Source organism: Cucurbita pepo, chromosome 2 (genome assembly GCF_057944985.1).
Source record: "Cucurbita pepo subsp. pepo isolate OVF chromosome 2, ASM5794498v1, whole genome shotgun sequence".
NCBI classification, from domain to species: domain Eukaryota; kingdom Viridiplantae; phylum Streptophyta; class Magnoliopsida; order Cucurbitales; family Cucurbitaceae; genus Cucurbita; species Cucurbita pepo.
In genome coordinates, this window is record NC_141799.1 from 14,374,041 (window position 1) to 14,387,386 (window position 13,346).

Sequence of the window (13,346 nt, forward strand, 5' to 3'; positions counted from 1 at the left end):
AACGAGTGTCAGCGAGGACATTGGGCCCCAGTGGATTGTGAGATTCCACGTTGATTGGAGAGAGAAACGAGTGTCAGCGAGGACGTTGTACCCCGAAATGAGGTGGATTATGAGATGAGATCCCATGGTTGGAGGAAGAGCCTGAGATCCCACATTGATTGGAGAGAGGAACGAGTGTCAGTGAGAACATTAGGCCCTGAAAAGAGGTGGATTGTGAGATCCCACATTGATTGGAGAAAGAAACGAGTGCCATAGATGACATTAGGCCCCATAAAGAGGTGGATTATGAGATCCCACATTGATTGGAGAGAGAAACGAGTGTTAGCAATGACGTTGCACCCAGAAAAGAGAGAGCAACAAGTGGAGGGAGAGTCTGTGAGATCCCACATCGATTAGAGAGAGCAACGAGTGCCAGGGAGGATGCTGGGCGGATGGGGAACCTGAGATCCTACATCAATCGAAGAGAGTAACAAGTGTCAGCAAAGACGTTGAGCCCGAAGCGAGGACGCATGAAAATCTCTCCCTACTTGCGGGGAAGTCCAAAATAGACCGTCCAAAGAAGAGAATACCCGATTCTAGATCCAAGCAAACGAACATTCTTAGAACGTGGCTAAGGGCAATGGTAGTAATGATAACGTAGTGGCACCAACAGTGAATCAGATGAAAAACATGGCCTATTGTCCATACAATAATAACATTAACCCATAAATCACAAACATCACTACTTTTCATCAATTTTATTTATTTATTTATTTATTTAATCGAAAACCAACTAAAAAGATAACTCAATTCATCAAAGATATGAAAGAAACACTCCAATCTTTATCCACCAATTGCATTATTCCTTAAACATACGGCGGCTGTCTTCTTTTTCTAACAGGGATGTTCACGGTTGAAGGGTCCACAATTTTCCGGCGGCGGAGTACTTCTTTTCTCGCCAAGGCAGCTGTCGTAGCGTGGCGGCCGGTCGCATTCCCCGACGGCAGGTTCGGTAGCGTTGCTAGTGGCGCTGGTTTCGAACCCTTGGGATTCCGCCAACACCCGGCTGATGTGCGACGCCATAAGAAACTCCGACTCGATGTCTTCGTCTCCGACCAGGCTTCGCTTTGCATCTGGGTGGCGATGAAGATACAATGGGTTCATAAAATTATTATAAATTAATTTGTTTTTTAAAAAGTGATTCCAAACTTACCGGAAGTGTCACATCCAGTTGGATTGAGTAGCAGAACCATGATCATGGCGGGTATCATCAGTGCGGCTGCAGCCATTGCTGGCGGCGATGGGCGGCGGAGGAGGACGATTGGGGAGGAAGAAGAATGGGGAGGGGTGTTTTGAGTATGGCGATGAGCTTAATTTGTAGTAATGTCTAACTCATGCTATTGATTATTTTTCTGTTGAGCTCAATAGTGTTATTCATTATCCCTACTTATTGTTTTGTCTTTTGTTTAATGTTTTGATTTGATGTTTCATCTCGGTTTCGGTTCGGGTTCTGTTATAAACATATTTTGGTTGAGTCGGGTTCAAATCATGGGTCTCTTAAAATTAGATTAGATTGATTCGAACAAACTCGAATTTATTGTTAATTTTAAAATATAGATTTTGCTTACGATATAATTCATTTTATTATTTATTCTTTATTCTTCAAACGCTTACCAACCAAACTCAAAGAATGTACAGTTGGATTGAGTTTATTATTTAATAAGAATTGTTGAATTGATTGTCTTGCATCGTACTGATCGTTGTTGAATATATGACAGAAATGTTTTTGAAAGAACGAGCGATATATATATGTTAATATTTTGAAAAAGTAAAGTTGGTTTTATAATCGAAAATTGACTTAGTCGGATCGGGTTTGGTACTACTTGGTATCAACTTTTACCCTATAATCCACCAACCCTATTACCGACTTATTTGTTAATTCATATACTATCTACATTAGACTTCGTATTATCTATGATAGAAAAATCATTTAAATCATTTTAGGTCGTTTTGCAACTCCTATGACTATCACGGCATCTTTGTTCGAGATTAGGATTCTATTGACATGGGTATGGCTAAGTTAAGATAAAGAGCACGACAGACCTTCACATTAGTATAATATTGTCCATTTTGAGCTTAAGTTCTCGTGATTTTACTTTTGATTTCTCTAAAAGGTCTCGTCCAACGAAGATCGTGTTCATTACTTATATAAAAATGAACCAACTCGATCCAATACCATCGGTGAAAAACGAAGAACATTACGATATTCATCGAACGAACATATTACATAAGTAAACGATCTTAGTGAGCACTAAATATGTGTTCATTACATTATTAATTCCTTAAAAATGCTGTAAACTCCAAACAACATATCTACTTATTCTTCTTCATTTCATTATAATCAACAAGGATTAGCCCGATTGAAGGGATTGCAGTTTTCGGACGGCGGATTGTTCTTTCCTTCACCGAGGCAACTGTCGAAGCGTGGCGGTCGTTCGCAGTCGACCACCGATGCAATGTTGGGGTTAGGGCTCCTCATGGTTTCAAACCTAAGCTCATCTTCCTCCGCAAGTACCCTACTAATATGCGATTCCATAAGAAACTCGGTGTCGATATCGTCTCCGATGACGTGTTTTCCGGGACCTATGGGATTCAAGACACTACTTTTACTATAAACATAAAAGGTTTTAGGATTTTCAAAGTTTTGAAGAGCAAATTAACTCACCTTGGGTGTGGTTGAAGAGTGGTTTGGTAAGTGCAAAAGCATCGCAACCGGTCGAGACGAGCAGCAAAATCACGACCGCTATGGTGGCGGGTTTCATCGACATGGTTGCAGCCATGGTGGTGGCGGTAAACGGCGAAGGAAGACGACGGCGGAAGGAGGAAGGGTGGTGGGCTCTTTGTTATGAAGATGAGGTTAATTTATAATGCTATTGGTTTGGTCAACGCTTCTTGTTTTTATCATATTTGTTTAATGTTTTTATTATGATATTTTATCTAAATTTTACTTAGTCTTATTTATAAATTTATATTTATAAAACAATATTATTATCTTTTCCCATTTATTTCTATAATTCAAATATTAATAAAAAAAAGTTGACTTTGAAAGTTGTAAAGGAATAAAATAATAAATACCCTATGAAAATTTCTTTAATTGAATAAAAAAATTAGAAATGTAAATTTCAAATTGTAATAATTAAAATGTTGAAAACATCACATAATTAAAATTATGAGCAACTTCGATGCATAAAATAATTAATAAATTCAAATATGAACATCAAAATACCTAACCTAAGATGTCAAAAGGAGCATACGTAACATCCAAAATTAAATATATTATAACTTATTCATACCAACTATTTTTTAAAATATAGTATTTTTAACGTAATTGATTTTTAATTCGTGATGCGATATGTAACGGGTCAAAACAAACAATATCTATTAACGGAGAGCTTGGACTGTTACAAATGGTAGCAAACCCCGACACTATGAAGTGTGTTAGCAAGGATGTTGGCCCCCAAGAGGGTGGATTGACACTATGCAGTGTGCTAGCAAAGATGTTGGCCCCCAAAAGGGTGCAGAAAAGGGTGCAGTGTGTCAGCAAGGATGTTGACCCCCAAGAGAGTGGATTGACACTATGCAGTGTGTCAAGCAAGGATATTGGCTCTCAAGATGGTGGATTGACACCATGCAGTGTGTCAGCAAGGATGTTGGCCCACAAGAGGGTGGATTGACATTATGCAGTGATATTGGCTCCCAAGAGGGTGAATTGACACTATGCAGTGTCAGCAAGGATATTGGCCCCCAAGAGGGTGGACTGACACTATGTAGTGTGTCAGCAAGGATGTTGGCCCCCAAGATGGTGGATTGACACTATGCAGTGTGTCAACAAGGATGTTGGCTCCCAAGAGGGTGAATTGACACTATGCATTGTGTAGGCAACGATGTTGACCCCCAAGAAGGTGGATTGACACTATGCAGTGTGTCAACAAGGATATTGACCCCCAAGAGGGTGGATTGTGAGATCTCACATCAGTTGGAGAGAGAACGAAACATTACTTACAAAGATGTGAAAATCTCTCCCCAACATACACATTTTAAACTCATGAGGCTGACAGCGACACGTAACGACCCCAAATTGATAATATCTATCATCCATGGAATTGTTAAACGATAAAATCTAAATTCATCGTTCTTCCAATTCTAGTCGATTATATCAAGTGGTGTACAAATCAAATCGAATTGAGGCAATCCAAGGTCATTAAATGAAATCGAATCCAATCGAATCCAAGCACAACTTCCCCATCTACCAAAATTGAATATCCTCCATTAAACTTCATCTTCCTCCTCACCATTTCTTCACTCACTCACCATCGCACCATGGCTGCAATCATTCCCACCATCTTTGTCCTTCCTCTTCTACTCCTCCTCCCCACCCGCTCCACTTCCACCGCCGTCATTGCCTCCTACGACACCAACCACCTCGTCGGAGAAGAGATCATCCATTCCGAATTCTTGATGGAATCGGAGGCCGGCGAATGCTGTTAAATTTTAAACCATTATTCAAAAGTCCCAAAACCGATCTGCGACCGACCGCCGTACATATCCTGCCTCTACAGGTAAAGGGAAAACAAGCACGTAAACTGCAACAACTATCGTCGAGATTGTTTATGAAAGGAAAGTAGAGGAAGATCGAATTATGGATGTTGTTAGTAAATGCGCTTATTTTGTTCATCGAAGATGGGTTTTATTTGTTCTCGTTCTTGTTCTTTTATATTCTCCATTTCTTCGTACTAGACTTGTTTCTATTCTTCCGTGTACATTTCAATTTGTAAAGCATCAATTCTTATTCCAAACATAATCGATCCGATCTTGTAATCTTGCACTTATTATATTTAATACCTCTAAAGTTCAATAATTTAAAATATGGTATGATCCTGACCACGAATTTAATGAACACCGAACAAGTACATCTTGAAAAAAAATATCGACTTAGATTTAGATATGAAAAATAAGAATGAACGTCACGCCCATGTAAAATGAAATTTATCTTAGAATCAAAATGGAATGAATTATTGCTAAATGCTAGCTTTTTTTTTTTTTTTTTTTATTCTCTCAAAATCAAAATAATAATAATATTAGTTTATTATTATTTACCACCTTTCTTTAATCTTATTCTATTCTAGGTTTTCTTGATTAATATCACATCCCCACAAAGTATTGATGCTTTGTGTTCATCATGGCCCTACCAATGAGGATGGGTGGAAACAATATATATTTCTTTGTCTTCATCTTCTTCCTCCTTCGTCTCGGTCTCGATGGCTGAGTGCTTCTTCTCGATCAACACCAGTCTCTGTTCTCATCCTCATTCCTAAGCACCAGCTTTCGTCCTCGTTCTTAAGCATGACATTAGATAGCAAGTTTTAAGTGTTGTCGTTTATCCAAAAATTGTTAGCATGTTGAAGAGAAGCACATCAAAGATGAGGAATTCAAAGTGTAATAGAATTTTGGTGTCTGTCAATGTGGTTGGGAGCACAGGACCCATTAGGTTCGTGGCAAATGAAGATGATTTGGTTTGTGAGGTGATGAAGACCACTCTTACATCATATGCTCGCCTAGCTCGTCTACCTACTCTTGGAACTAATGTTGATAACTTCGTTCTCTATTGCGTTAACGATGGAATGGATGGTACGTCTCATAAACCCTTTCTTTAAATTCTTAGTCACCAAAGAATTTATCCTTTTCCCTTTCTTTCTTTGTTCTTCAGCTCTAAGCCTTAGGGAAGCCATTGGAGCAAAGCAAGTTAGGCACTTTTTGCTATGTAGGAAGGAAGGGACTTCACATGCATCCTTGCCTAAAGAAAATGGGAAAAATAATTGGAAGACATGGCTGACCAAGTCTTTACTTACCACGTACAATATTATTGCACGTTGAAAAAGTTGTCTGATGAAAAACAACGATCGATCAACGTGTGTTATAAATAATATAATTCGGTCGTGTTTTTCGTTATAGAAGATGAAGTCATATAATGAATAAAGTTTCTCACTCTAGCTCTATGATTCCAATTAACTAAGAATATTTTAATTAATTAGATGTCCTGTACCTATCAGCCTAAGTCACCATTAACAAATAATGTATGTTTTAGTTCTCACAGTTTGAAACGCGTACCATTAACAAATAATGTATGTTTTAGTTCTCACAGTTTGAAACGCGTAGGGAGAGGTTTCTATATTTTGTTCCCCTCTCCAATTTATGTGAAATCTCATAATCCATCTTCCCTTGGAGGCCAAGCGTCCTCGCTTGCGAACCGCTCGATGTTTGACTCTAATACCATTTGTAATGGTCCAAGCGGGTAAGAACTTTCCACACCATTGTTAAGTAAATCAACCATTGTTAAGTAATGATTTACGGTCATTTTAATTTACGTCATTATTTATGTGGCAGAAAAATTTGTATGACATAAGAAAACCATTAAAAAAAAAGAAATTACAATACACACTCCCACCACTTTCTCTCTATTTATCTACATCTTGTTAAAGGATTCCGATTTGGATAAACTCGGCCGAGTCAACTCAGCTCGACTCGCCGCCGGTACAGGAGGCCACAGCCCACGCCGAGGTGGCGATAAGCGGCCGAGTGTGCCAACCCAACGTCAAACTTCCATTATTCTCTTCAACTCTGTAACCATTTCCGCCGCTGAACAGAGCCAACAGAGTACTCGCCTGCTTGAACGCGTTTGAACCCAAATGAACCATCTCGAACCCACTCGAACCCAACCGGCTCTGCCACTGCGCCAATGTCTCGTGCCGCTCGACCCGGTCGGAACCTTCACCTGCCACCACGTTCAAGATTTGCCTCCCCAAATACTCCTCCGACCCTGCCACATCCTCCTCCCCTGCCAGCGACCCTTCCAACGAATCGAACAAGCTCGAGTAATAGTGTAACGCTTCTGTGAATCGGCCGGTGAACGATGGTCCGTTGTGGTCAGCGACCTGCTCCACGACGGTGACGATTTTGGGGTTAAGTTCTTTGATTGATCTTAGAACTTTCTCGATCGCGCCCGGATGCGCCAGTAGCCGATGGAGCTTGAAAACAGAGTTCACGATGACGGTTTCTGATTCTAAATTGAGTATGGACGGATCGAGCTCGGCTAAATCGTTGCAGAAATACCCACGGAATTCGAATTCCACACCGATCGTATCCGCGAATTGAGCCAATTTCAAACCCACTTCCTGTAATCCGTCGCTAGAATTTTCCCCTGGCGGGGGGCCGATTCCGGTGAGATAAAACGCTGGCGGCCCTCCGGGACGCAGCGCGAGGGCTTGAATCAACGCCGGCCATTGGAGGCCTTGCTGAAGGCTAAAATCAACGACGTGGACGGTTGTGGCGGTGCCAACAGATTCGAGAATCGCTTGATTGGCCGTGAAATGGGCGAATTTCATATACGGGCAAGACACGTAGAAATTCATTTGGAGAAGATCGGTGTATGAAGATGCATATTCGAAGGGCTTTTGTGGGTGCAATCCGTAAATGTGGTGAGTAAGGGCTTGTGCAAAATAACCGGCGACTTTCCTCATCGCGCCGCCTTGGGCCTCGACCAGGATTCTGATGTGTTTCAGTAATGTATCGGCGAGGTTGAGGTTGTTGATATCGACGGCCTCGGCGCAGGCGAGGAGGGTATGGACTAGATAGACGCCAGTGTCGGTGGAATCCGCCAGAACCACCGTGCGCGACGGCTCCGACGACGATGAAGAAGAAGAAGCAGCAGTAACAAGAACCGATTCGGACTCTGATTTCTTAAATCGCTTTCTGGGTGTATTGGAATCGATTTGGGGGAAAGCAGCAACGCCCGGAATTGCTCGGAGATCGTACTCAGAGTCGTCGGCGAATGCCGCGATGGCGGAGGTGGATTCGGCTTCGGCGAAAACAGAGTCATCGGTGTTGAGTTCAGCGAGCATGCTTTGAACCCAAGAAGACACATCGGAGGGATTGTAATGGACGGTGTTGGAAGAGAGATGAGAAACTCCGTCTTCTTCCGACAAACCCATTACCATTTCGAGCTGTTCGAGTTTCAGAGCGACGTCGGCCATGTCCGACAACCGGACATTGTAGCCTAGAGCTGCTAGGAGCTCGTCGTCGTCCTCCTCCCCCTCCGGCCATATCTTGGCCTTGCCGGCGGCCGGATTTGGTGACTGGTAAGAGTGATCTCGCTTCATTGGATGGGATTTCTTACTCCATTCCAGGAATTTCCTCCGAAGCTCCAACTTAAATCGACGTCTGTGCTTCTAAATCATTATCCAACTTTAAAACCTCGTAAAATGCAATGGAAGCCACGTGGCAAGAACAACATTACAAGGGGTCAACTTGCTCTTGCAGTGTCCACTCAAAAGGCCACGTGTCCTACAGAACCAAGCTTAGTGGCTTTTCGATTACACCACGTGGCTGAAGCGTGGCTTTCACGATCCTTTTTATTCGGGGGTATTAACCCACGCGCCTATGCAAATACCAGGTGGGCCCCATTTACAACACGACAATTTTTTAATATTTAAACCAACGCGTGGACCCACGCACCAATTTTTCGCACTAAAACATTGTGTACGTGTACATATATAACGCCACGTCCTTTGTTAAGGCCGTTACGTCCACGTCATCTTTCTTTATTCCCATCATCCACGTGATCGGAATTTTCCAAGTCTACAGATTTTTATAAAAAAATTTGTAAAGACAAACCCAAAAAGATATTTAAATTAACATATAAACATTTTATTATTTTTTTAAGTTAAAGTCTACCGTTGTTAATACTATTTTATTGATATTTTTTTTTTGTTAAATTTTATTAAATTTTCTATAATATAATAGAAAAGAAATATCAACGACGTGAAACTCAAGTAAATAAGGAATATATAAATGAACTGAAATCACATCTAATTTAGGGCTATCCTAATTGAAAGTCATTATTTATACGGATAAGATATACCTTCCTTTCGGTGTCTCAATCAATTATAAGAACTTCATGGTTAAGTGTGCTTTACTTAGAGTAGCTCTATGTTAGGCGACCTTCTCTTCTAGAAATTGGAGATACATGTGACTAGATACATGTGAGCGAGGACAAGAACAAAACATGCTATAAGGATTCGACCTATAATATGAAATCCCAATTTTACCCTTCCTGGTCCCATGATGCAGACAACAAAAACAAATTCAAAGGTAGATGCCCTTTTGACTTCACACAATGAAACTCACGGTCAACTCGTTCACTTTGACTTTAGTTCAATGCTATGGACGGATCCAAAGTTAGGGATCATATTTTTTCATCATTGTCCCCACGTCACTTTACGTGAGATCTAACATCAATTGTAGAGTGGAACAAAGCATTCTTTCTATAAGTGTGGAAACTTCTCCATAATAGACGCATTTTAAAATGGCAAAGGCTAATGGCAATACGTAACAAGCTAAAGCGAACAATATCGACTAGAAGTAGATTTAAACTGTTACAAATAGTATCAAAGTCAGGCACCGAGTAGTGTGCCAACAAGGACTCTGGCCCCTAAGATTATGAGATCCCACGTAAGTTAGAAAAGGGTATGAAACATTCTTATAATAGTACTGAAATCTCTCCCTATCAAACGCGTTTTAAAACCATGAGACGGCTATACATATCAAACTAAAACAGACAATATCTACTAGTGGATGTGTCGTGTTTGAACTTTTAAGGTTTGAAACGCTAATGAAGGATGATTAGACGTGAGCCCTCACAAGCCAGTACACCACATTTTACAACAATTACAACTACAACAGCTCACACAGCAACAGAGAGAGCGAGTCATGGCACTACCAATCAACACTGCACTGCACACTGCAACAATCTATCTATTATATTACGCTAACTTCAGTCAACAGAGCCTTCACCTTAGGCGGTCGACCTCTAGGCCTCCCGCTCGGTGGTGGCAGAGCTGTTGTGGCCACTGGCTGAGGCAACTTCCTCGGTCGTCCTCTTGGCTTCCCTGTCCCAGATGATACCTTCATCTTCACTGCCTTTGCTGCAATAGGGGGCTCCCTCTGCTCCTTTGGCTTGGGAGGCCTGCCACGCCCCCGCCGCGGAGCAGCCGAGGGATCCCTCTTCATGTAGTTGTTCTTCCAGAACACAAGCTCTCCGCTGGCCTTCATCATGTTCAAATGGAGCGTGAGCAAAGATGAATGCCCAGTTGGTAAGTTCTCATATGTCGATTCAATGTACTTTGATATCGTGGACTTGTTTGAGCCATTGTCACTGTTCAATGCTTCAATAGCCCTTAATATCATCTGCAATATTCAAAGCATTTCCATCACAAATGGTGTTTTGATTCATCCTTTTTCCTTTCATGATTTGTAGATCTAGAAAGAAACTTAAGAACAGATCTAACATCTACAAATCGTCAAAAAACTAACATCAAATCCCTTATCATTTCAAATCAAATCCAAAAATGAAAGTAGAAATTTCCCCTGTTCATCAAATCATCACAGAACAACAACAAAAAGAATCACGAGAAACTCTGATTCAAGAACAAATTAAGGTGCAAACGCACAAACCCAGAAGCAGATTCAAGAAATTAGAGGTAGTAGGACGAAACCCACGAAGAATTAAGAGAAAAAAAAACAATAAAATGAAGAACAAATCATGAATGAACCTGAGGGTAAGGAGGCAGCTCTTCAGTTGCCATTGAAATTTGAAAAACAAAGCTTTTATTTCCCTGAAGCCTGCAGAAAGCAGCTGGTAGAGATTAGAGAGGAACCAAATTGACTGCAAAACTGTTTGGATTTAGAACAGATTTGAAAAAGGGATTTTTGAGAAATTTCTTCTTTTTATTATTATTATTATTATTTTTTTTTTGCAATTTTGATGTCAATTGGGAACAGCTGGAATCTTGAAGTGGATAATGATCGGAGGGTCTGTATTTGGCGATTGAAGTTTTCTGCACGGATTGATGACGTGGTACAAGGAGTAAAATTACGGTTTTACCCCTAACTTTGTAGCTTTCAACATTATGGGATGATGAGAATCCTTTGGTGACCTTAGCCAGTGGCAAAGTACAACCAACAAAGATCTTTGGAATTGACCATTTAAATGATCTTTCATCGTAACTATCATTTCGTTCTTAGCATCTCACGAACCAACATAAATCATTTTAACATGTTTTATCTTCGAGCAGCTGCTATTAAGACTGAGGAGAGACATCATCTGTTGTTGCGATGCCACTGCATAGCACCAAACCTTACTACTGTTGTTGGTTTTCAAATATACATCTGGTCACCGCTACTGCATAGCACCAGACTTTACTCTTCGAGATATCTTGTTATGGATCACGGACTTCTACAAAGTGGTGATTCGTAAAGGATAGGCCCATTGGGCTTGAAAGATTCAAAGCCCAAATCAAACATGAAGATGAGGAAATTCTCTATGTTAGCATTACCTAACAAACATACTTTTTGAAAAATTTCATAAACCCAATCATTTCATTCCCGAAAAAAAGGAAAGAAAATTAATAATGAGGAAAAGAAAAGTCCTAAAAAGCACTCATTGTTTAATTCCCAAATGTGTTTGAGGAAGAAGCATCATTAGAAGAGAGATGGAGTGTTGGGGAGTGGCCAATTTGATAAAAACACAATAAAATCTCATCAAAATAGTTGCAAAAATGGAGATGAACATGTGTCGGGACGGTGCCCGCTCCACGTGTCGACCTAATTGACCAATTGGGTTCTTGGGATATCCTCCAAAACTTATTGTCTTCTTCTCCTTTTGTGTGTGATCTTCAAAATGCTTTGCTTTATAAAAAGTTAGAAGAAGAATGTAGAAGAACTACACATGTAATCACCTTGTGTGGTTGTACTTCATAGGGCTTCTTTCTTTCTTTCTCTTCTTTTGCCATTTACCTTGCATGCTACTCATTTTTAACTACTTTAAATTAACCACGAGATCAGAATGATTATCAATATTGATCGAGAAAGAAACGTGCATAATAGTAGCTTGTTGAACTATAATTTATGCCTCGTTGATACTAAGCTATGTCAGCACGATAGCCAAGAACGTCAATTTATGGATAAAAGGAATATCTTGAAAACATTGTATATACCAACTGTAACAGCTCAAACCTACCATTAGGAGATATTAGATATTGTCTACTTTGGCTTGTTATGTATCACCATCAGTCTTATTATTTTAAAACGCGTCTACTAGTGAGAGGTTTCCACACCCTTATAAAGAATGTTTCGTTCCTCTCTCTAACCGATGTGGGATCTCACACCAACCACTTCTAAACTGTAATGATTTTTACAACAATTGTACCCAACAAGCATTTTGACTTTTTTTTAGTTCTAACATGATGAATTTGAACAATTGACCTCTTACTCAAATGATACATACTGTCCAAACCCTAGATGGCTCCCTTATGCGATAGACATATGTCTGTTGTTCATGATGTTCATGACACTACAAAGGAAGGAAAAAAAATAAGGAACTAAACGTCATCTATATTCTGTAAACAGTCGACCCAGAACCAAAAGGGTCGGTATACAATAATAAAAAAAAGGGATAAAACGTGAATTTGTTCGTGTATTTTACTATGATTGGTGGAGATGATAGAGAAGTCCTAAAAAGAGAGCACTCTAAGGATAAAAGAAAGAGGTGTGTGGATAGAAGGTAAGAGTAGAGGAAAGTGGAGAGGTTTATAGGACATGGATGACTTGGAAAGTGAAGTTAATCACTACTTTTCTATAAATTACAAATAAATATACACATCATAATCTCTTCCCTTCCATAATATTATGTCATTTTTGTGTATTGCTTACGTCCTTGCCTAGCTTACAAACACGGTTTGATATGTGCACGGGTTAATTGTATTTATTCTCGACCTAAAGGTTAGATGTTAAAATTTTCTACTCTATATGTTCTAATGATCCATACCCAGAACTCGGAATTCAAATTTGACACCTGATAATCTTGACATGGTCACGTTACTTACTCCTTGCTTCTAAGAGTGAAAATTATTCTCATCCAGCCTTCTTAATTTTACCATATCATAATACGCCAACTTAATTATCGATATTGATCTTTGAAATTTAACTTCATTATTACCATTTCTGTAACAGCCCAAGTCTATCACTAGCAGATATTGTCGTTTGTGAGCTTTCCCTTTTACTTCTCAAGGTTTTAAAACGCGTCTGCTAAAGAGACGTTTCTACACTCTTATAAAGAATGTTTCGTTTTTTCTCTTTAACTGATGTGGGGTCTCACACTTTCGATTTTGGTAGTTCATATCGAAGCTATTAAGTATCGTATCTGAATTTGAAGAGATCATGGAAAGTGTTGGGTTGAATTAAGAAAGATGGAG

At 39.9% G+C, this 13,346-nt stretch overlaps 4 protein-coding genes and 1 long non-coding RNA gene across 5 annotated transcripts in view; 2 read left to right on the top strand and 3 right to left on the bottom strand.

Moving 5' to 3' along the window:
• Positions 1–13,346, top strand: part of LOC111788860 (glutamine synthetase cytosolic isozyme) — a 30,843-nt gene that overhangs the window by 5,445 nt on the left and 12,052 nt on the right. The gene's annotated exons all lie outside the window — the stretch shown is intronic.
• Positions 2,222–2,863, bottom strand: LOC147793734 (uncharacterized). Its single transcript, XR_015420061.1, has 2 exons — positions 2,705–2,863; positions 2,222–2,622 (listed from the first exon to the last, which is right to left on the bottom strand). It is a non-coding gene; the product is annotated as an uncharacterized LOC147793734 (long non-coding RNA).
• On the top strand, positions 5,293–6,029 carry LOC111789142 (uncharacterized). The gene is made up of 2 exons (XM_023669801.2): positions 5,293–5,667; positions 5,747–6,029. The coding sequence occupies exons 1-2, from the start codon at positions 5,436–5,438 to the stop codon at positions 5,911–5,913; spliced, it is 399 nt and encodes a 132-aa protein (XP_023525569.1). The 5' UTR covers positions 5,293–5,435; the 3' UTR covers positions 5,914–6,029.
• Positions 6,375–8,294, bottom strand: LOC111788897 (DELLA protein 1). Its single transcript, XM_023669466.2, has one exon. The coding sequence runs from the start codon at positions 8,193–8,195 to the stop codon at positions 6,552–6,554; it is 1,644 nt and encodes a 547-aa protein (XP_023525234.2). The 5' UTR covers positions 8,196–8,294; the 3' UTR covers positions 6,375–6,551.
• Positions 9,433–10,806, bottom strand: LOC111788806 (HMG-Y-related protein A). Its single transcript, XM_023669323.2, has 2 exons — positions 10,647–10,806; positions 9,433–10,281 (listed from the first exon to the last, which is right to left on the bottom strand). Exons 1-2 carry the CDS (start codon positions 10,677–10,679, stop codon positions 9,853–9,855), a joined length of 462 nt encoding a protein of 153 aa, XP_023525091.1. The 5' UTR covers positions 10,680–10,806; the 3' UTR covers positions 9,433–9,852.